The sequence below is a fragment of the Thalassophryne amazonica genome, chromosome 3 (assembly GCF_902500255.1).
Source record: "Thalassophryne amazonica chromosome 3, fThaAma1.1, whole genome shotgun sequence".
Taxonomy (NCBI): domain Eukaryota; kingdom Metazoa; phylum Chordata; class Actinopteri; order Batrachoidiformes; family Batrachoididae; genus Thalassophryne; species Thalassophryne amazonica.
Window position 1 is genome coordinate 76,692,121 of NC_047105.1, and position 22,053 is coordinate 76,714,173.

General features: G+C 40.6%; 1 protein-coding gene across 6 annotated transcripts in view; it reads right to left on the bottom strand.

Annotated features, from left to right (window-relative positions):
- Positions 1 to 22,053, bottom strand: part of ankrd52b (ankyrin repeat domain 52b) — a 118,962-nt gene that overhangs the window by 85,878 nt on the left and 11,031 nt on the right. For all 6 annotated transcript variants that reach the window (XR_004559616.1, XR_004559617.1, XM_034166855.1 and 3 more), the window contains exon 6: positions 8,936 to 9,023. Coding sequence is in view for 4 of the 6 variants with exons in the window: in XM_034166855.1 (XP_034022746.1) it covers positions 8,936 to 9,023 (88 nt within the window). In the remaining 2 variants the exon portion in view is untranslated. The remainder of the gene's footprint in view (positions 1 to 8,935; positions 9,024 to 22,053) is intronic.

Consider the following 22,053-nt stretch of genomic DNA (forward strand, 5'->3'; position numbering starts at 1 on the left):
GTCATGTGCTTTTAGGAGAGTTTTCTCTGCTTCCTTCAGGACGCCATTATGCGTCCCCGGTGTGTAGAACCAACCGGTTTTTAAAGTTATTTATACCTTTGGCAATTCAACTTCTAAATGCTCCGTAGGTCTGCCATGTTTTATTTATTTATTCTTCCTATTCATTTTAACTTCTTAAGTCTGTTTTGTTTTTATTAGTTTTATTGTTGTTATATATTATTATGTTAGTGTTTTTTATTCATGGACTGCTCAAATAAAATTGCCCCTTGTGGGATTAATAAAGTTGTTGACTGACTGAGACCCACCTTGGATCTGCTGTGGCGACCCTGAGTGAAAACAAGGGAGCAGCCAAAGGGACTTACTATTTACTGGTACTGCAAGTTACATTGTACGTATGTTTGTATACCACAAGAATTACTTTGTGTCAAATGAGCAATGACTATGGATGACACAACCAAATAAATGCATCATAATGGAGTGTTAATCATAACAGTGTTGCATCTGGTGTGTTTCCATCATCCAGCATCCAGGTTCCTTATTTCTGAGGATACCAGTGACTGGACCAGGCAGCTGGAACACCAGGTGCGTGCTCCAAAATCTGACTTCACCGAGTCTATATTTACAAAGCTTTGCATGTGTTCTACCTTATTTTGCACTTTTTTCTATTTCACCTACAACCACAAATATACGATTATAAATGATAGAACTGTGCTGATTCACGCAGATCAATTTCTACGTTTCATAATTTAATTGCAATATTTTAATTCATATTTAATTGACTTCAGATCCCCTAAAATGTCAGTCTATTGGCATGACCTCAGAATGTTTTCATTTAACACTTTAAGCAAATATTTGCTTAAATTGTTAGGGCCCTGTCACACCTTGGCAATTTAGCCAGCTCATGCCAACCGTATTAAAAATGCTGGCATACGTCTACTAAATTATGCAGCCGTCCCACCATGACGATTTAGCCAGCGTATGCTAACAGCCCGGTTTCACCGAGTGGTTCAGGTCGGTATTGCACGATATGATACGTGTCGAAATAGGTTTGGCTTGGTTTGCATTTCCACCGCCGGCAGAACATTTTTGTTTGGCAGGTGGAAAAAGTAAATATTGACGAGCATGTCAACGAGTGTGCGTACGCTGTGGCGTGGCCTCTCCACTCCAGAAGGAGCCCAACCAGAATAATTTAACATTTTTTAAAATTTAATTTTATCTTAGTTTTGGTCAATGATGGGATTTAGTTTCAGCGCATGCAGAATGCTGAAGAATTGACTGATGCCTGTGATGGGGTGCTATGACTCTTTCAAATTTTAAAATAAGTTACTTTTCTTGTTGTGGCACAAAGCCCCAGAGTTCTCTGCTACAGGATCAGAAGCGCACAAAACAGAGAGACATCTTTTAAAATGCTACGTTTCTTCAGTCACGTTAAGGAATTAAAGTATTTTCAGATGTCGTTTTCCAAATTCAGGATGCTTTATGTGGATACATTTTCATCAGGCTGTGATGAATCTGACTGAAACAAATAGGTAAGATTAAGACTTTATATTTACTCCGTGTGTGAATGGCTTTAATATTTGTAACAGTCTGAACTGCATGAGGAATGCAGCTTTCAGCCAATCAATGGACAGCATCCATGGATGTATTTTGACTTATGAGTAAATTACAAAAAACGTGTATCAACCTTTGCATAACTTACCTACAACTTATGGTCTGCGTATTCGGGACGTATCTGCCATACACTGGCATACGTCAAAAATATTGTGCATTTCCAAAATTTTTCGATGTGCTCGCCGTATTATGACGAATATTAGCGTGTTTCCACATGCTCTTAACTTATACTAAATTTTACCCATAACATGTCTGATATACACCAGCATATGCCAGCATTTTTAATACAGTGGGCATAAGCTGGCTAAATCATCAAGGTGTGACAGTGTTTTTGCAGACACTTAACTTAGTGATTTCTTTTTACTGCCGAGAGACAGTTTGAAGAAAAAATAAACTAATTCAGGCATCCTATATCACGTTATTGACAGCAATGCATTATGGCCAATACTGTGTCTGTGTGTGTGTGTATATACTGTATCCTGACTTCATCTCCAGCAATAACCCACTACGGGGAGGTCCAGTCTTGGACACTATGAACACTACACTGAAAACAGCTAGGCCTATGATCAGAGATCATTAACTAAAAGTACATTCTGCTATGTTTGAACATGGTTTGGAACTTAATACATATTAAGGATTTACTTCTCAAGAAAGAAAAATTGCAACAACTTCTGCCTATTGTCTGAGTTGATGTTAAGTGGTTTCACTAATGAAGCTGTGAAATGTCGTCCAAGAATTGTGTGTGTGTGTGTAGATATACACACATACACTCAACAAAAATACAAAACGCAACACTTTTGGTTTTGCTCCCATTTTGTATGAGATGAACTCAAAGATCTAAAACTTTTTCCACATACACAATATCACCATTTCCCTCAAATATTGTTCACAAACTAGTCTAAATCTGTGATAGTGAGCACTTCTCCTTTGCTGAGATAATCCATCCCACCTCACAGGTGTGCCATATCACGATGCTGATTAGACACCATCATTAGTGCACAGGTGTGCCTTAGACTGCCCACAATAAAAGGCCACTCTGAAAGGTGCAGTTTTGTTTTATTGGGGGGGATACCAGTCAGTATCTGGTGTGACCACCATTTGCCTCATGCAGAGCAACACATCTCCTTCGCATAGAGTTGATCAGGTTGTCAATTGTGGCCTGTGGAATGTTGGTCCACTCCTCTTCAATGGCTGTGCGAAGTTGCTGGATATTGGCAGGAACTGGTACACGCTGTCGTATACGCCGGTCCAGAGCATCTCAAACATGCTCAATGGGTGACATGTCCGGTGAGTATGCCGGCCATGCAAGAACTGGGACATTTTCAGCTTCCATGAATTGTGTACAGATCCTTGTAACATGGGGCCGTGCATTATCCTGCTGCAACATGAGGTGATGTTCTTGGATTGGCACAACAATGGGCCTCAGGATTTCATCACGTATCTCTGTGCATTCAAAATGCCATCAATAAAATGCACCTGTGTTATTTGTCCATAACAGATGCCTGCCCATACCATAACCCCACCGCCACCATGGGCCACTCGATCCACAACACTGACATCAGAAAACCGCTCACCCACACGACGCCACACACGCTGTCTGCCATCTGCCCTGAACAGTGTGAACCGGGATTCATCCGTGAAGAGAACACCTCTCCAACGTGCCAAACGCCAGCAAATGTGAGCATTTGCCCACTCAAGTCGGTTACGACGACGAACTGGAGTCAGGTTGAGACCCCGATGAGGACGACGAGCATGCAGATGAGCTTCCCTGAGATGGTTTCTGACAGTTTGTGCAGAAATTCCTTGGTTATGCAAACCGATTGTTTCAGCAGCTGTCCGAATGGCTGGTCTCAGACGATCTTGGAGGTGAACATGCTGGATGTGGAGGTCCTGGGCTCGTGTGGTTACACGTGGTCTGCGGTTGTGAGGCTGGTTGGATGTACTGCCAAATTCTCTGAAACGCCTTTGGAGATGGCTTATGGTAGAGAAATGAACATTCAATACATGAGCAACAACTCTGGTTGACATTCCTGCTGTCAGCATGCCAATTGCACGCTCCCTCAAATCTTGCAACATCTGTGGCATTGTGCTGTGTGATAAAACTGCACCTTTCAGAGTAGCCTTTTATTGTGGTCAGTCTAAGGCACACCTGCGCACTAATCATGGTGTCTAATCAGCATCTTGATATGGCACACTTGTGAAGTGGGATGGATTATCTCAGCAAAGGAGAAGTGCTCACTATCACAGATTTAGACTGGTTTGTGAACAATATTTGAGGGAAATGGTGATATTGTGTATGTGGAAAAAGTTTTAGATCTTTGAGTTCATCTCATACAAAATGGGAGCAAAACCAAAAGTGTTGCGTTTATATTTTTGTTGAGTGTACATATACATACATACATACACATTTTATATATATATATACACATATATATATATATATATATATATATACACACAAATATATATATATACACATATACACATATATATACACACACACACACACACACTGTATACTAGTGTATTTAAAGGCTCTATAAACAACATATTAAACATTATATGACACCTCAATTAGATCCTTGTCAACTGACTGCTAGATTTTTATGTCACGTGGCATTGACAGTTTTTCCCATTGTAAGAGTGATGTCATGTACAACACCAATTCCAATGAAGTTGGGACGTTGTGTAAAATGTAAAAAACAGAATACAATGATTTGCGAATCCTCTTCAACCTATATTCAATTGAATACACCACAAAGACAAGATATTTAATGTTGAAACTGATAGACTGTTGATTTTGAGCAAATATTTGCTCATTTTGAAATGGATGCCTGCAACATGTTTCAAAAAAGCTGGGACAGTGGTATGTTTACCACTCCTTACATCACCTTTCCTTCTAACAACACTCAGGACTGAGGACACTAATTGTTGAAGCTTTGTGGGTGAAATTCTTTCCCATTCTTGCTTGATGTACAACTTCAGTTCAATAATCCGGGATCTCCGTTGTCGTATTTTGCGCTTCATAATTCGCAACACACTTTCAATGGCCGACAGGTCTGGACTTCAGGCAGGCCAGTCTAGTACCCGCACTCTTTTACCTTCGTGCGCATGCGTTAATTTTTTCACGCCTGTCGATTGCGTCATTTGCTGGCAAGCAGCATTTGTGTGAGGTTGTGTGTAGTGCTCTCGGTGGTTTTTCATTGCAAGGAAAATGATGGAACGACTGGAGCGGCGATACTGCATCAAATTCTGCCAGAAACTGGGCAAAAGCCAGGTGGAAACCACTCGGAAGATTCAGACGGTTTTCGGTGACGATGCTATGGGCATCACAGAGATTAAGGAGTGGTACAACCGGTTTAAAGAAGTCCGCACAACGGTGGAGAACGAGCCACGCTCCGGTCAGCTATCAACATGCTGAAATGACCAGGTCATTTCCAAAGTGAATGCTGTGGTGATGCGGGACCGTCATGTGACTATCCGAGAAATTGCGGAAGAGGTGGACATCAGCACTTTTTCGGCACATTCCATTGTGACAGAAGATTTGGTCATGAAAAGAGTGGTGGAGAAATTCATGCCGAAGCTGCTGACGGCGGAGCAAAAGCACCTTTGTGTTGAAGTCTCATGCCGCGTTCACACCAGGCGCGATCAGACGCTACAAATTCGCGGTGGTCGCATGGCAACGGATGTGCCTCCTTCGCCCGGTGTGTAGCTCTGCTTTTGCTGTGAAAATTTGCCCCGATGCGTCATCAAATAGGAGGAGCTTCCATTCCGCTCGCCGGCTCCGGTTGTCAGTCAAGTTAACATGATGGACCTTGATCACACGGAGTGAGTTGTTGTGGAAAGCTCCCAATACAGGGAGTATCATTATTTGCTGCAGGAGCTGCGTCTGGATGATGGCCGCTTTCTGCAGTCCTTCCACCTCTGCGGGTCCCAGTTTGAGGACCTCCTGTCCCGTTCACGCGTGCATGTGTAAACAATTAAAAATCAAATCAAATCAATTTTATTTATATAGCGCCAAATCACAACAAACAGTTGCCCCAAGGCGCTTTATATTGTAAAGCAAAGCCATACAATAATTACGGAAAAACCCCAACGGTCAAAACGACCCCCTGTGAGCAAGCACTTGGCGACAGTGGGAAGGAAAAACTCCCTTTTAACAGGAAGAAACCTCCAGCAGAACCAGGCTCAGGGAGGGGCAGTCTTCTGCTGGGACTGGCTGGGGCTGAGGGAGAGAACCAGGAAAAAGACATGCTGTGGAAGAGAGCAGAGGTCAATCACTAATGATTAAATGCAGAGTGGTGCATACAAAGCAAAAAGAGAAAGAAACACTCAGTGCATCATGGGAATCCCCCAGCAGTCTAAGTCTATAGCAGCATAACTAAGGGATGGTTCAGGGTCACCTGATCTAGCCCTAACTATAAGCTTTAGCAAAAAGGAAAGTTTTAAGCCTAATCTTAAAAGTAGAGAGGGTGTCTGTCTCCCTGATCTGAATTGGGAGCTGGTTCCAGAGGAGAGGAGCCTGAAAGCTGAAGGCTCTGCCTCCCATTCTACTCTTACAAACCCTAGGAACTACAAGTAAGCCTGCAGTCTGAGAGCGAAGCGCTCTATTGGGCTGATATGGTACTATGAGGTCCCTAAGATAAGATGGGACCTGATTATTCAAAACCTTATAAGTAAGAAGAAGAATTTTAAATTATATTCTAGAATTAACAGGAAGCCAATGAAGAGAGGCCAATATGGGTGAGATATGCTCTCTCCTTCTAGTCCCTGTCAGTACTCTAGCTACAGCATTTTGAATTAACTGAAGGCTTTTCAGGGAACTGTTAGGACAACCTGATAATAATGAATTACAATAGTCCAGCCTAGAGGAAATAAATGCATGAATTAGTTTTTCAGCATCACACTGAGACAAGACCTTTCTAATTTTAGAGATATTGCGCAAATGCAAAAAAGCAGTCCTACATATTTGTTTATGCGCATTGAATGACATATCCTGATCAAAAATGACTCCAAGATTTCTCACAGTATTACTAGAGGTCAGGGTAATGCCATCCAGAGTAAGGATCTGGTTAGACACCATGTTTCTAAGATTTGTGGGGCCAAGTACAATAACTTCAGTTTTATCTGAGTTTAAAAGCATGAAATTAGAGGTCATCCATGTCTTTATGTCTGTAAGACAATCCTGCAGTTTAGCTAATTGGTGTGTGTCTTCTGGCTTCATGGATAGATAAAGCTGGGTATCATCTGCGTAACAATGAAAATTTAAGCAATGCTGTCTAATAATACTGCCTAAGGAAAGCATGTATAAAGTGAATAAAATTGGTCCTAGCACAGAACCTTGTGGAACGCCATAATTAACCTTAGTCTGTGAAGAAGATTCCCCATTTACATGAACAAACTGTAATCTATTAGATAAATATGATTCAAACCACCGCAGCGCAGTGTCTATAATACCTATGGCATGCTCTAATCACTGCAATACAATTTTATGGTCAACAGTATCAAAAGCAGCACTGAGGTCTAACAGAACAAGCACAGAGATGAGTCCACTGTCTGAGGCCATAAGAAGATCATTTGTAACCTTCACTAATGCTGTTTCTGTACTATGATGAATTCTAAAACCTGACTGAAACTCTTCAAATAGACCATTCCTCTGCAGATGATCAGTTAGCTGTTTTACAACTACCCTTTCAAGAATTTTTGAGAGAAAAGGAAGGTTGGAGATTGGCCTATAATTAGCTAAGATAGCTGGGTCAAGCCATCACTTGACCCAGCTATCTTAGCAGGGTCAAGAAACTCTGCCTGCTGTGGGGCTGCTGCTCGCTCCAAAAACTCTGTCATAATTGTGTTTAGAAACCAGTCGCCATTTGTTTTTATATTATTATACATCTGTGTAGTTAATTAATAAAATATTCTCCACAGACGATTCGCTCGCATGCACACGTAAAAAGAGAAGAGAAAGAAAGAAACTCCGCTGCTTGCTGTGGGGCTGCTCCTCGCTCTTTCCCAAAAAACTCTGTCATAATTGTGTTTAGAAACCAGTCACCATTTGTTTTATTATACATCTGTGTAGTTAATAAGTAAAATATTCACAGACGATTTGCTCGCGCACGCACGTAAAACAAAAAGAAAAATAAACTCCACTCGCGCTGCTGTGGGGCTGCTGCTCGCTCCAAAAACTTGTCATAATTGTGAAATAAAGGACAAAAGAGACATAAGTCCTGCTCACAGGCTGCTACCAGATACAGGACACGTTCACATCTTCAGTCAAACTCCAGACATCTCCACGTCACTACATATTCAGTCCCTGATTGGTCATCGCGGCGTGACGAGAAGAAAAAGTTCAGGTTTTTCAACTTGGGGAGGAGGGCAACGCAACGTGATGTGATGCAATATCATGCCATTCGCTCAAAATCGCTTCACTCGCGTCACTTCATTCGCGTCCATCGCGTCGCGCTGCGTGACTTGGCACCAAAACGCGTTGTTCCATAGGGATTACATGGCAACCTGTCGCTGCTGTCCCTCACGTCGTGCCCGGTGTGAACGCAGCACCACAGGACATGCTGGACTCTGAAAAATGATGCCCACCTCTTCCACAATATCTCAGATAGTCACACAACTGAAAAGCCACCGAAAGCCGTCTGAATCTTCCGAATGGTTTCCACCTGGCTGTCGCCCAGTTTCTGGCAAAATCTGATACAGTTGTTCCGTCATTTTCCTTGCAATGAAAATCAACCGAGAGCACTACTCACGGCCTCACACAAACGCTGCTTGCCAGCAACTGATGCAATCGACAGGCATGAAAAAATTCATACATGCGCACAAAGGTTCAAGGTTGGCTCATGCAAGCACGCTTGATTCAAATCCATGAGGTTTTTGCAAAAAAAAAAAAAAAAGGTCAGATACTTTTCTAACAGACCTCATACACTACATGTTGTTAAAATACAACCCCAATTACAATAAAGTTGGGAAATGGGCACCTCGTATGTGCCCAAAGTAAATTTGCTTCAGGACAATAAAGTTTATTCCATCTTATCTTAACGCAACATGTGGCAGTAAATTGTTCATAAGCCCTTTAAACCTTGGAAACCTAAGGTTATTTTCTTGATTTTACCATACCTTCAGAAATTTCCCTTTAAGGGTAATTTGTTTTAGTATATTGCCACGTGTTGCATATAAAAATGTTCAGAAGAATCCCAGCTTTCTGAATGTGAGACATACATTTGTCTAGCATCATTAGGACTCTGAGGGTTAATAACCATTTATTACACAAGGTAATTTCCTGTATGAGTGTACAAATGAAAAAAATAGCACCACTTACCAAGATATGCTGCCCAGTGAACCGGCTCCCTTTCCTTCTTATCCCTCGCTCTTACATTGGCACCTTTACTTAAAAGCAAGTTTACCATCTGCAAAAAAAAAAAAAGAAGTTATAATTGATTACAACATTCTATCCATGCATGTCCTACATCTCAACCTACAAATACAGTTCAGTAAATGCCTAGAGGGTTATTCTACAATGGTTACTTGGATGTGTCTTAAAGAGTAACAAAAAGTCCAGTTGCCACAGAAGAAACATCTTGATATTTCGTACCTGCATGAGTGAGAACCTTCCTCGGAAGTCCAAAGAATGTTTTTTTTGTGAGTGGGCACTGGCTAAACCATGACATACATGTCAACTAATATTAGTTCACCAAAGTTACACTGGGCACTTTGTTAACACAAAGTAGCAAATATGAGAAACTAAACCAATGCATTAAAGGGTCAGTCCAGCTCAGTTCACCCAATGAGTTAAACTTCACCCCCTCCAAAAAATTGAAGGAGTTTTCTTTTTCATTTTCATGCAAAATCATGTGGAAGTTGCCATCCAAATCCTTCATAAATTCAGTGTCCATTTTGTATACTTCCACACAATTATATACACAGTGCCTCAGGTTGATATTTTCTGAGATATACTATCAATCATAATTTCACAAAAGTCAATGAAAATTTCACAACTGTTGGGTCTGATTTTTTCTCTTTGTCAACAGGCCAGGTCAAACAGTCGTTAGAAATTCTGGCCAGGTCATCATAAGAAATACTGTAGTTTCTGGTTGAAGAACATTTCAAGAATGGAGTGTTTATCACAAAATGTACTTCAGATTCAGGAATCCAACAACAATAATCTCTGGATGGCCAGTGGAAAGTTTTAGCTGGTCCCTTAGGATGCATAAACTGAATCTTGTAGTCACCAAACTCTTCTGAGACCTCCTCCACCAAACCAATCCATAGGGCATTATCATAGTTGCAGCACACAAAATTCTGAGGTCTAATGACTAGAGGCATATCAGCACTGCCTTCGTCTTCACTACACTAGGGTTTTTGACCTGCCACCAAATCTGGAGGGTTCACTTGTTCACCGAGTTTATAGACCTGCATCTTTACCAATAAAATTGGGAGGTAACGATGGAATTGTAACGTTCCTTGATGGTCTTAGCCAGGTTGAATCTAGGCTTGAGTTTATTTTCACATACAGGCAACTCATGTACTGGTACACAAAAGAAGTGGATGTCTGTGATATTCTTCACACAGTGGTTACACATGGCAAGAGATGACCATCGGACAAACATTGTAAACCTCTTAGTGACAAGCCTTGTCACTGTTCCACCAATACCCTCACATGTACTTGTCCCATGTGATGTGGCAAAGAAATTCCACTCAGCTTCCAAATCGAAATGCTCCTAATGGTGGCATAGGTTGATAAAGTTGTATTTGTTCTTGTATTGTCCACCACATCTGTCACTGAAATAGTGAATTTTGTTCATGTTCGGGAGTTTTGACTTCAGGTAGGTAATAACGACCTTCAATGGGAATAATGTGATTATTAACCATCAGATGACAGAGTAAAACCTCTTAAATCATTCTAAAATCAGTTTTAAGCAGAAACAAGGCTGTTTTAAGCAGAAACGAGGTAACAATCTGTGAATCACTGCTGACGCTCCAAAATGACATATGTGCAACAGCACAACAGACTCAGACATGCTGCTGTCACGCTCTGCTTGCTCCCCAGTCTTTTTATTATGAAATAATACTGAATTCAAGTGGAAATGATTGTTGTACAAAAGCTTCAGATATCTGTCGTGGAGATAGATGATGACTGGAGTGCAGTTTTAAGCAGAAATGAGGCGATAATCTGTGAATTGGTGCTGATGCTCCAAAATGATGCATGCGCAGTGGGGAAGGGGGGGAGCAGATTTTTAGGGGTGACCGTTCAGTTGGAGACACCGGGTTAACAACAACCACCACTGGTGCTGTTGCCCAACAGGATGCCGGTGGAAATTGGGCTACTGCTGGACAAAGAAGAAGAGGAGGAAAATCTGTCCAGGGACAGTAGGAGAAGAGGAAAACTAGAAGGGTGGAAGTGAGAGTCAGAACTTTGAATGTTGGCAATATGACTGGTAAAGAAAGAGCTGGCTGAAAAGATAGAAAGAAGAAAAGTAGACATATTGTGTTTGCAAGAGACCAAGTGAAAGGGAAGTAAGAGCATAGGCGGTGGGTTCAAGTTGTTTTATTATGGTGTGGATAGGAAGAGAAACGGGGTCGCTTTAAAGGAAGAGTATGTTAAGAGTGTGTTGGAGGTTAAGCAAGTGTCTGACAGGGTGATGAGTGTGAAGTTTGAAATTGAAGGGAGATTTATGAATATCATCAGTGCATATGCCCCACATGTAAGTTGCAAGATGAAGGAGAAAGAAGGTTTCTGGACTGAGTTAGATGAGGTGGTGGAGAGTGTGCCCATACATGAAAGATTGTTGATAGGAGCTGACTTCAATGGGATGTTGGCGAAGGGAACAGAGGTGATGAGGAAGTAATGGGTAGATATGGTATCAAGGACAGGACTGTGGAACGGCAGATAGTTGATTTTGCAAAAAGGATGGAAATAGCTGTGGTGAACACCTACATTAAGAAAAGGGAGGAGCGCAGGGTGACATGTAAGAGTGGAGGAAGGTACACAGAGGTGGACTACATTCTTTGTATGAGATGCAAGCAAAAAGAAATTGGACACTGTAAGGTGGTGGCAGGGGAGAGTGTTGTTAGACAGCATAGGATGGTGGTTTGTAAGATGATTTTAGAGGTGACAAAGAGGAAGAGAGTCAGACCTCAACAAAGGATCAGATGGTGGAAGATGAAGGAGGAAGACTGTAGTGTGAAATTCAGTGAGGGGACACAGGCATTAGATGGAGGGGAAGCAGTTTTGGACAACTGGAAAAGTACTGCAGATGTGGTGAGGGAGACAGCTAGAAATGTACTGGGTGTGATATCTGGACAGCAAAAGGAAGGCGAGGAGACTTGGTAGTGGAACGAAGATGTCCAGGAAAGCATAAGGAGAAACAAGTTGGCAAAAAAGAATTGAGATGATCAGAGAGATGAAGAAAGTAGACATAAGAACAAGGAGATTCGGTGTAAGGTGAAAAGAGAAGTGGCAAAAGCTAAGAAAAAGGCATTTCTTTCTTTCTTTCTTTAATATTTATTTCATTCATTTAAAAGAAAAAAAACAGAAAAGCAGAAATAAAGCATCACAAAACACCAGAATGAAAAGGAGCAGAGAGAAGAACAAGTCTTATGTTTTCTGCCCCTTTTTACAATACAACCTTTCAATATCCAGCGTCATTATTTGACATTATTCAACAGATTGCATTTCTTTAACTTGTCACATACCAATGACTTATTTCATAATTATGACCATTATTTAATAGATTACATCTCTGACAGGTTACATTTTAAACTTAAGACATTTTAAACATTATTAACAGATTACCTTTTTTGACTTTCTTACAGCCCACTGACTTATTTCATACTTAGTTTCATACTTACTTAATACATCTAGTTTAATACGTTTTTTAAATAATTTAAGCGACCTTAATTCTTTAATTTCTTTGTTGAGATTGTTCTATAATTTTACACCATTTACTGCAATACTCCGTTCCTTTACTTTGGTTCTAAATCTTGTTTTTTTAAAGACTTCTATTCCTTTCAATTTATAACTACTTACTCTTTTTTCAAACATATTTTGAATGTTTGTAGGTAAAGTATTTTTATTAGCTTGGTACATTGTTTGTAATATTTTCAAATCGACTAAATCATGAAATTTAAGTACCCTATACTTAATGAACAAGGGATTAGATGGATCTCTAAAACCACTGTTGCTAATCACTTTTAAAGCTCTTTTCTGCAGAATAAATAAAGGTTGTATATAAGTTGTATATGTTGATCCCCAAATTTCTACACAATAAGTTAAATATGGGACAATCAATGAATTGTACAATGTTAATAAACCATAACTATTTAATGAATATTTTACTTTATGCAAAACAGCAATGGCTTTCGCTATTTTTCCTTTTATGTAATTTATGTGTGACTTCCATGTAAGATCTTCATCAATCATGACTCCTAAAAATGTTGTTTCTTTTACCCTTTGTATATCCATTCCATCTATTTGTAATGACATTTTTTTTTTTCGCTCTGTCATTAATCAATATGAAATTTGTCTTATTAATATTTAGTGACAATCTGTTTATATCAAACCAATGTTTAACTTTTTCCAACTCTGTATTTATCACTTGTGCTACTTCCTGTATATCTGATCCAGAGTAAAACAGCGTTGTATCATTAGCAAATAAAATGCTGCCAAGCACATTGGATACATTCACAAAATCATTGATATACAAAATAAACAGTTTGGGTCCAAGTACCGATCCTTGTGGTACTCCATAAATAATGTTACACAATTCTGATTTGGTATTATTTATCTGAACAAACTGTTTTCTATTTTCTAAGTAGCTTTTTACCCACTGATGTGCAATACCTCTTATTCCATATTGTTGTAACTTGTGAAGCAATCTTGAGTGGTCTATAACATCAAAAGCCTTTTTCAGGTCGATAAAAATACAAAGTAATCCTTATTTTCTATTGTTGTTGATATTTTCTCTATTAATTCCATAATTGCCATAGCTGTCGAATGTTTTGTTCTAAATCCACACTGAGCATTATTTAAAATATGATGTTTCTCAATGAATTTATCCAATCTTGTCACAAAAACTTTTTCCATAATTTTAGAAAACTGTGGAAGCAATGATACTGGCCTGTAATTAGAAAAATTATGTTTGTCTCCATTTTTATATAATGGGACTACCTTGGCAATTTTCATTTCATCTGGAAAAAATCCCTGTTGACAGAGACAGATTACAAATATAAGTCAATGGTTCAATAACAGTTTCTATTATACTTTTTACAGTCATCATGTCTAAATCTTCATGGTCAGTTGATCTTTTCCTTACAGTTTTTTTACAATATTTCTTATTTCATCTTTTTCCACACTGTCCAGGAAAATACTATTGACCGTATTTACAAGTGTATGTAATTTATCTTCTACTATTGGTTTATTTCCCAGACTTGATCCTACATTTGAAAAATAATCATTAAACCCATTTGCAACTTCTTTTATGTCATATATCTCTTTATTTTCCTTGACAAAGTAATTTGGAAAAGTTGCTTTCACTCCATCACTTTCAATCACACTTTTTATAATTCCCCATGTTGCCCTCATATTATCTTTACTCTTATTTAATTGTTCACTGTAATAATCTTTTTTTGTTTCCTAATTATTGTTAATAGTTTATTTTTTATATTTTTTGTATCTGTGTTCTGTTTCCTTTGTTTGCATTTTTAAAAAGCACCTGTATAAATAGTTTTTCTTTGCACAAGCATTTTTTATTCCCTATGTCAGCCATGGTTTATTTACTCTTTTCTTACTAATTTCTATTCATTTACAGTTTTTATTATATGATTTCATCAATATTTTCATAAATGAGTTATATGCTACATTAACATCACTGACATAAACTTCTTCCCAATTTTGATTTTTAAGGTCATATTTTAATGCCTCTAAGGCTTTTACTGATTTATCTCTTTTAAAGTTTATAACAGTTTTTTTCTTGTACCTATTTTTATATTTAAATATTGAAAAAATTGGTAAATGATCGCTAACATCTGTCATCAAGATCCCATTTTTGACAATTTCATCTGTTCTATTTGTAAATATATTGTCGATTACCGTAGCACTTTGCAATGTAATTCTGGTTGGTTTTGTTATCAAGGGGAATAACCCCAAACTATACATTGAATTCACAAAATCACTTATTCATTGGCAACTGGAGCTTTGTTAAAGTCTCCACACATAAAAAGCGTTTTGTTTTTAATTTGATGGAATAATTCTATTATTTTATCTGTAAATTTCACAACACAAGAGTGTGGTGCTCTGTATACACAACTGATTAGAATATTCTTAGATGTTTCATGTACAAGTTCCACTGTTACAATTTCTATGACATCATCCATAATTGTCATTTCTTCTACAATTGTACACATCAGATCTGTTTTTATGTACAGAGCAATACCACTGCCTTTTTTATCTCTTCCGTTTACAAAATACAGCTCATATCCCTCCATTTGAACATTAGCCATGAGATCATCTTTAAGCCAAGATTCAGTGATTGCAACAATACTAAATCTATTTTTAAAATGATTTAAATAATCTTTTATTTGTGACATTTTACAATACAAGCTTCAGCTGTTTATATGTATGAGTGACAGGGTATCTTCTGCAATTTTTTCCACTATTCAACTGTTCTACCGTATAATACTTACAACCAATCGTTTTTAAGTCAAATATACTTTCATCAATATTCGTGTCTATGTCATATATTTTATCATCTGTTTCCATGTTTGATCTGATTTTTTGTTGGTCCAATTACCAACAGACGTTATATTTGATTGTCTATTCAGGTCTGTATTTTGTAAGGTCCTCCATGTTTTTGATTTGTATACCGTTTGTTCCTTCTTTTACTCTAATCCACACCCTACAATTCCAGACCCATGTAGCAACAATGTGTTTCTGTTTTTTTAGTAGTCTTACTTCCCTAGCAATATCTGCATTTTTTTTCGTTAGATGCTCATTTATATAGACACTCGTTCCTTTCAAATTCTTTGCCTGTCTTAATAACTCATTTTTATATTTTCTGCTTGTAAATCGTATAACAATGTTAGTTTATTTTTTCTGTCTTTAGTTGCAATAGTATAACAGTCTGACATATAACATCCACACAGATGCTGAGAATGACAGCCTCAACACTGCATTTAATCTATTATTAGACTCTATTGGCTTTGCTCAAAAAGTAAATGAGTCCACCCACCACTTTAATCATATCTTAGATCTTGTTCTGACTTATGGTATGGAAATAGAAGACTTAACAGTATTCCCTGAAAACTCCCTTCTGTCTGATCATTTTTTAATAACATTTACATTTACCCTGATGGACTACCCTGCAGTGGGGAATAAGTTTCATTACACTAGAAGTCTTTCAGAAAGCGCTGTAACTAGGTTTAAGGATATGATTCCTTCTTTATGTTCTCTAATGTCATATACCAACACAGAGCAGAGTAGCTACCTAAACTCTGTAAGGGAGTTAGAGTATCTCATCAATAGTTTTACATCCTCATTGAAGACAACTTTGGATGCTGAAGCTCCTCTGAAAAAGAGAGCTTTAAATCAGAAGTGTCTGACTCCGTGGTATAACTCACAAACTTGTAGCTTAAAGCAGATAACCCGTAAGTTGGAGAGGAAATGGCGTCTCACTAATTTAGAAGATCTTCACTTAGCCTGGAAAAAGAGTTTATTGCTCTATAAAAAAGCCCTCCGTAAAGCTAGGACATCTTTCTACTCATCACTAATTGAAGAAAATAAGAACAACCCCAGGTTTCTTTTCAGCACTGTAGCCAGGCTGACAAAGAGTCAGAGCTCTATTGAGCTGAGTATTCCATTAACTTTAACTAGTAATGACTTCATGACTTTCTTTGCTAACAAAATTTTGACTATTAGAGAAAAAATTACTCATAACCATCCCAAAGATGTATCATTATCTTTGGCTGCTTTCAGTGATGCCGGTATTTGGTTAGACTCTTTCTCTCCGATTGTTCTGTCTGAGTTATTTTCATTAGTTACTTCATCCAAACCATCAACATGTTTATTAGACCCCATTCCTGCCAGGCTGCTCAAGGAAGTCCTACCATTATTTAATGCTTCAATCTTAAATATGATCAATCTATCTTTGTTAGTTGGTTATGTACCACAGGCTTTTAAGGTGGCAGTAATTAAACCATTACTTAAAAAGCCATCACTTGACCCAGCTATCTTAGCTAATTATAGGCCAATCTCCAACCTTCCTTTTCTCTCAAAGATTCTTGAGAGGGTAGTTGTAAAACAGCTAACTGATCACCTGCAGAGGAATGGTCTATTTGAAGAGTTTCAGTCAGGTTTTAGAATTCATCATAGTACAGAAACAGCATTAGTGAAGGTTACAAATGATCTTCTTATGGCTTCGGACAGTGGACTTATCTCTGTGCTTGTTCTGTTGGACCTCAGTGCTGCTTTTGATACTGTTGACCATAAAATTTTATTACAGAGATTAGAACATGTCATAGGTATTAAAGGCACTGCGCTGCGGTGGTTTGAATCATATTTGTCTAATAGATTACAGTTTGTTCATGTAAATGGGGAATCTTCTTCACAGACTAAAGTTAATTATGGAGTTCCACAAGGTTCTGTGCTAGGACCAATTTTATTCACTTTATACATGCTTCCCTTAGGCAGTATTATTAGACGGTATTGCTTAAATTTTCATTGTTACGCAGATGATACCCAGCTTTATCTATCCATGAAGCCAGAGGATACACACCAATTAGCTAAACTGCAGGATTGTCTTACAGACATAAAGACATGGATGACCTCTAATTTCCTGCTTTTAAACGCAGATAAAACTGAAGTTATTGTACTTGGCCCCACAAATCTTAGAAGCATGGCGTCTAACCAGATCTTTACTCTGGATGGCATTTCCCTGACCTCTAGTAATACTGTGAGAAATCTTGGAGTCATTTTTGATCAGGATATGTCATTCAAAGCGCATATTAAACAAATATGTAGGACTGCCTTTTTGCATTTACGCAATATCTCTAAAATCAGAAAGGTCTTGTCTCAGAGTGATGCTGAAAAACTAATTCATGCATTTATTTCCTCTAGGCTGGACTATTGTAATTCATTATTATCAGGTTGTCCTAAAAGTTCCCTAAAAAGCCTTCAGTTGGTTCAGAATGCTGCAGCTAGAGTACTGACGGGGACTAGCAGGAGAGAGCATATCTCACCCGTGTTGGCCTCTCTTCATTGGCTTCCTGTTAATTCTAGAATAGAATTTAAAATTCTTCTTCTTACTTATAAGGTTTTGAATAATCAGGTCCCATCTTATCTTAGGGACCTCGTAGTACCATATTACCCCATTAGAGCGCTTCGCTCTCAGACTGCAGGCTTACTTGTAGTTCCTAGGGTTTGTAAGAGTAGAATGGGAGGCAGAGCCTTCAGCTTTCAGGCTCCTCTCCTGTGGAACCAGCTCCCAATTCAGATCAGGGAGACAGATACCCTCTCTACTTTTAAGATTAGGCTTAAAACTTTCCTTTTCGCTAAGGCTTATAGTTAGGGCTGGATCAGGTGACCCTGGACCATCCCTTGGTTATGCTGCTTTAGACGTAGACTGTGGGGGGGTTCCCATGATGCACTGTTTCTTTCTCTTTTTGCTCCGTATGCATCACTCTGCATTTAATCATTAGTGATCGATCTCTGCCCCCCTCCACAGCATGTCTTTTTCCTGGTTCTTTCCCTCAGCCCCAACCAGTCTCAGCAGAAGACTGCCCCTCCCTGAGCCTGGTTCTGCTGGAGGTTTCTTCCTGTTAAAAGGGAGTTTTTCCTTCCCACTGTAGCCAAGTGCTTGCTCATAGGGGGTCGTTTTGACCGTTGGGGTTTTTCATAATTATTGTATGGCCTTGCCTTACAATATAGAGCGCCTTGGGGCAACTGTTTGTTGTGATTTGGCGCTATATAAAAAAAAAAGTTGATCGATTGATTGATTGATATCGTGTCTTGATGGATGACAACACCTTTTTGATATAAAAAGTTTGTAACTTGTTGTTCCAATGATTGTCGTTCTTCAGGTGGTTTATCCTCCCCACTGGCTCCACCAGAATCCATGACCCTTGCATATGTCCGATGTTTTGTTTCTAATCCAGATATTATAACATCATCTTTTCTAGTGAATTGTTCAAGTTCATCTACACGTTGTTCAAGTTTCTTAATGATCTTGTCCTTCTCTTTAACCAGATTTTGGAGTTCTTTAATCTCCACCATCAGCTTGTCTAAATTAGACATGTCTTTTGATATCTGGTTTATTGAGGTCTTTATCTCCTCTATATCTTCCTCAAGTTTATCTGTTTTCTTGGGTGTTGCCATGTTGACTATCATGGCTTAGTATGGCCACTATTAATTACAAAAACAATTCTCACCAGTAGCCTCCACCACCACAGGTCCGGTCGCCGCACACCAACCCTCCCCGTTGCCAACCTCGTTCATAGCCGCCCCCAGCCTCGGTCGTAGCTGCCACTAGCCATGAATGTAGCCGTAGGCAGCCTCAGATGTAACCGCCTCCAGCCTCAGATGTCGCCGCTGCCAGCCCCGGATGTAGCCGCTGCTAGCCGCAGATGTAGCCGCCGCTAGCCGCAGATGTAGCCGACGCCGCGGGCCTGGACGTATCGCCCCCACCAATGCCGGGGGCCTGGATGAACCGCCTCCACTGATGCCACGGGCCTGGATAAACCACCTCCGCCGATGCCGGGGGCCTGGATGAACCACCTCCGCCGATGCCGCGGGCCTGAATGTAGCCGCTGCTAGCCGCGGATGTAGCCACCGTTAGCTAACCGCCTCCAGCCTCAGATGTCGCCGCTGCCAGCCCCGGATGTAGCCGCTGCTAGCCGCAGATGTAGCCGCCGTTAGCCTCGGATGTAGCCGACGCCGCGGGCCTGGACGTATCGCCCCCACGATGCCACGGGCCTGGATGAACCACCTCCGCCGAAGCCGCGGGCCTGGATGAACCGCCTCCGGGCTGTCTGTCGCTGTTGGAGTGACGCTGCTGCGTGATTGACGCTTCAATTAATCGGCGCAGCTGATTTAGCAAGCTGTACAAGAAGTTGAATAGTAAGGAAGGAGAAAGGGACTTGTACCAATTGGCCAGACAAAGGGACAGAGCTGGAAAGGAAGGTTAGGGTGGTAAAAGATACACATGTAATGTGCTGACAAGCAAGTAGAGTGTGTTGAGAAAGTGGAGGAAATATTTTGAGGAGCTGATAAATGAAGAAAATGAGACAGAAAGAGCTGGATAATGTGGAGAGAATAAATTAGAAAGTACAAGGGATAAGTAAGGATGAAGTGAAGGCAGCTATGAAAAGGATGAAGAGTGAAAAGGCAGTCGGTCCAGATGACATTCCGGTGGAGGCATGGAAATGTCTTGGAGAGATGGGAGTGGCATTCTAACCAGACTGCTTAAAAAATGTGACAGGATGCCTGAGGAGTGCAGACAAAGTGTGCTGGCTCCTATTTTTAAGAGTAAGGGTGATGTGCAGAGCTGCAGTAACTACAGAGGCATACAGCTGGTCAGCCACAGCGTGAAGTTATGGGCAAGAGTAGTCGAAGCTAGGCTTAGAAAACAGGTGAAGATCTCTGAGCAGCAACATGGTTTCATGCCAAGAACGAGCAGTAGAGATGCAATGTTTGCTCTGAGAATACTGATGGAGAAGTATGGAGAAGGCCAGAAGGAGTTACACTGTGTGTCTGAAGATTTAGAGAAAGCTTATAACAAGGTGCCAAGAGAAGAGTTGTAGTATTGTATGAGGAAGTCTGGAGTGGCAGAGAAGTATATGAGGGTAGTGCAGGACATGTACAAGAATAGTGTGACAGCGGTGAGATGCACAGTAGGAATGACACTGATTCAAGGTGGAGGTGGGATTACACCAAGGATCAGATCTGAGTCCTTTGTTGTTTGTAATGATGACAGACAGGCAGACTGATGAGATCAGACAAGAGTCTCTATGGACTATGATGTTTGCAGATGACATTGTGATCTGTAGTGAGAGTAGAGAACAGGTTGAGTCTAGCCTGGAAAGGTGGAGATATGCTCTGGAGAGAAGGGGAATCAAAGTCAGTAGGAGCAAGACTGAGTACATCTGTGTGAATAAGAGGGAGCCCAGTTCAATAGTGCTGTCACAAGGAGTAGAAGTGGTGAAAGTAGATGAGTTTAAATACTTGGGGTCAACGGTCCAAAGTAATGGAGACTGTGGTAGAGAGGTGAAGAAGAGCATTCAGGCAGGGTGGAGTGGGTGGAGAAAGGCGGCAGGAGTGATTTGTGATAGGAGAATATCTGCAAGAGTGAAGGGGAAAGTTTACAAGACAGTAATGAGACCAGGTATGTTGTATGGCTTAGAGACGGTGGCACTAACAAAAAGACAGGAGGCAGAGCTGGAGGTGGCGGAGCTGAAGATGTTGCGATTCTCTTCGGGAGAGATGAGAATGGACAAGATTAGGAATTAACATATCAGAGGGACAGCTCAGGTGGGACGGTTTGGAGACAAAGTCAGAGAGGCAAGATAGAGATGGTTTGGACATGTGCAGAGAGGGACCTAGATTATATAGGAGAAGGATGCTGAGGATGGAGCTACCAGACAGGAGGAAAAGAGGGAGGCCAAAGAGGAGGTTTATGGATGTGGTGAGGGAGGACATGCAGGTGATTGGTGTGACAGAGGACGTTACAGCAGACAGGATAAGATACAAACTATTGATCTGCTGCTGTGACCCCTAACGGAAGCAGCCAAAAGAAGAACAAGATGATGATGATCGTAAATAGGAATACTTCGAGGATCTCCTCAATCCCATCATCACATCTTCTGAAGAGGAAGCAGAGACTGGGGACTCAGAGGCGGACCCACCGAAGCCGAAGTCACCGAGGTGGTCAGAAAGCTCCTTGGTGGCAGGGCTTCTGGGGTGGATGAAATCCGTCCTGAGTACCTTAAGTCTCTGGATGTTGTGGGACTGTCCTGGTTGACACGTCTCTGCAACATCGCGTGGTGGTCGGGGACAGTACCCCTGGATTGGCAGACTGGGGTGGCGGTCCCTCTGTTTAAGAAGGGGGACCGCAGGGTGTGTTCCAACTACAGGGGTATCACACTCCTCAGCCTCCCCGGTAAGGTCTATTCCAGGGTGCTGGAGAGAAGAATTCAACCGATAGTCGAACTTTGAATTCAGGAGCAGCAGTGTGGTTTTCGTCCTGGTCGCGGCACACTGGACCAGCTCTACAACCTCCATCAGGTGCTCGAGGGTTCATGGGAGTTCGCCCAACCAGTCCAGATGTGCTATGTGGATCTGGAGAAAGCATTTGACCGTGTCCCTCGAGGCGCCCTGTCGGGGGTGCTCCGGGAGTACGGGGTACGACCGCAGCAGGAGCTTGGTTCGCATTGCCGGTAGTAAGTCAAACC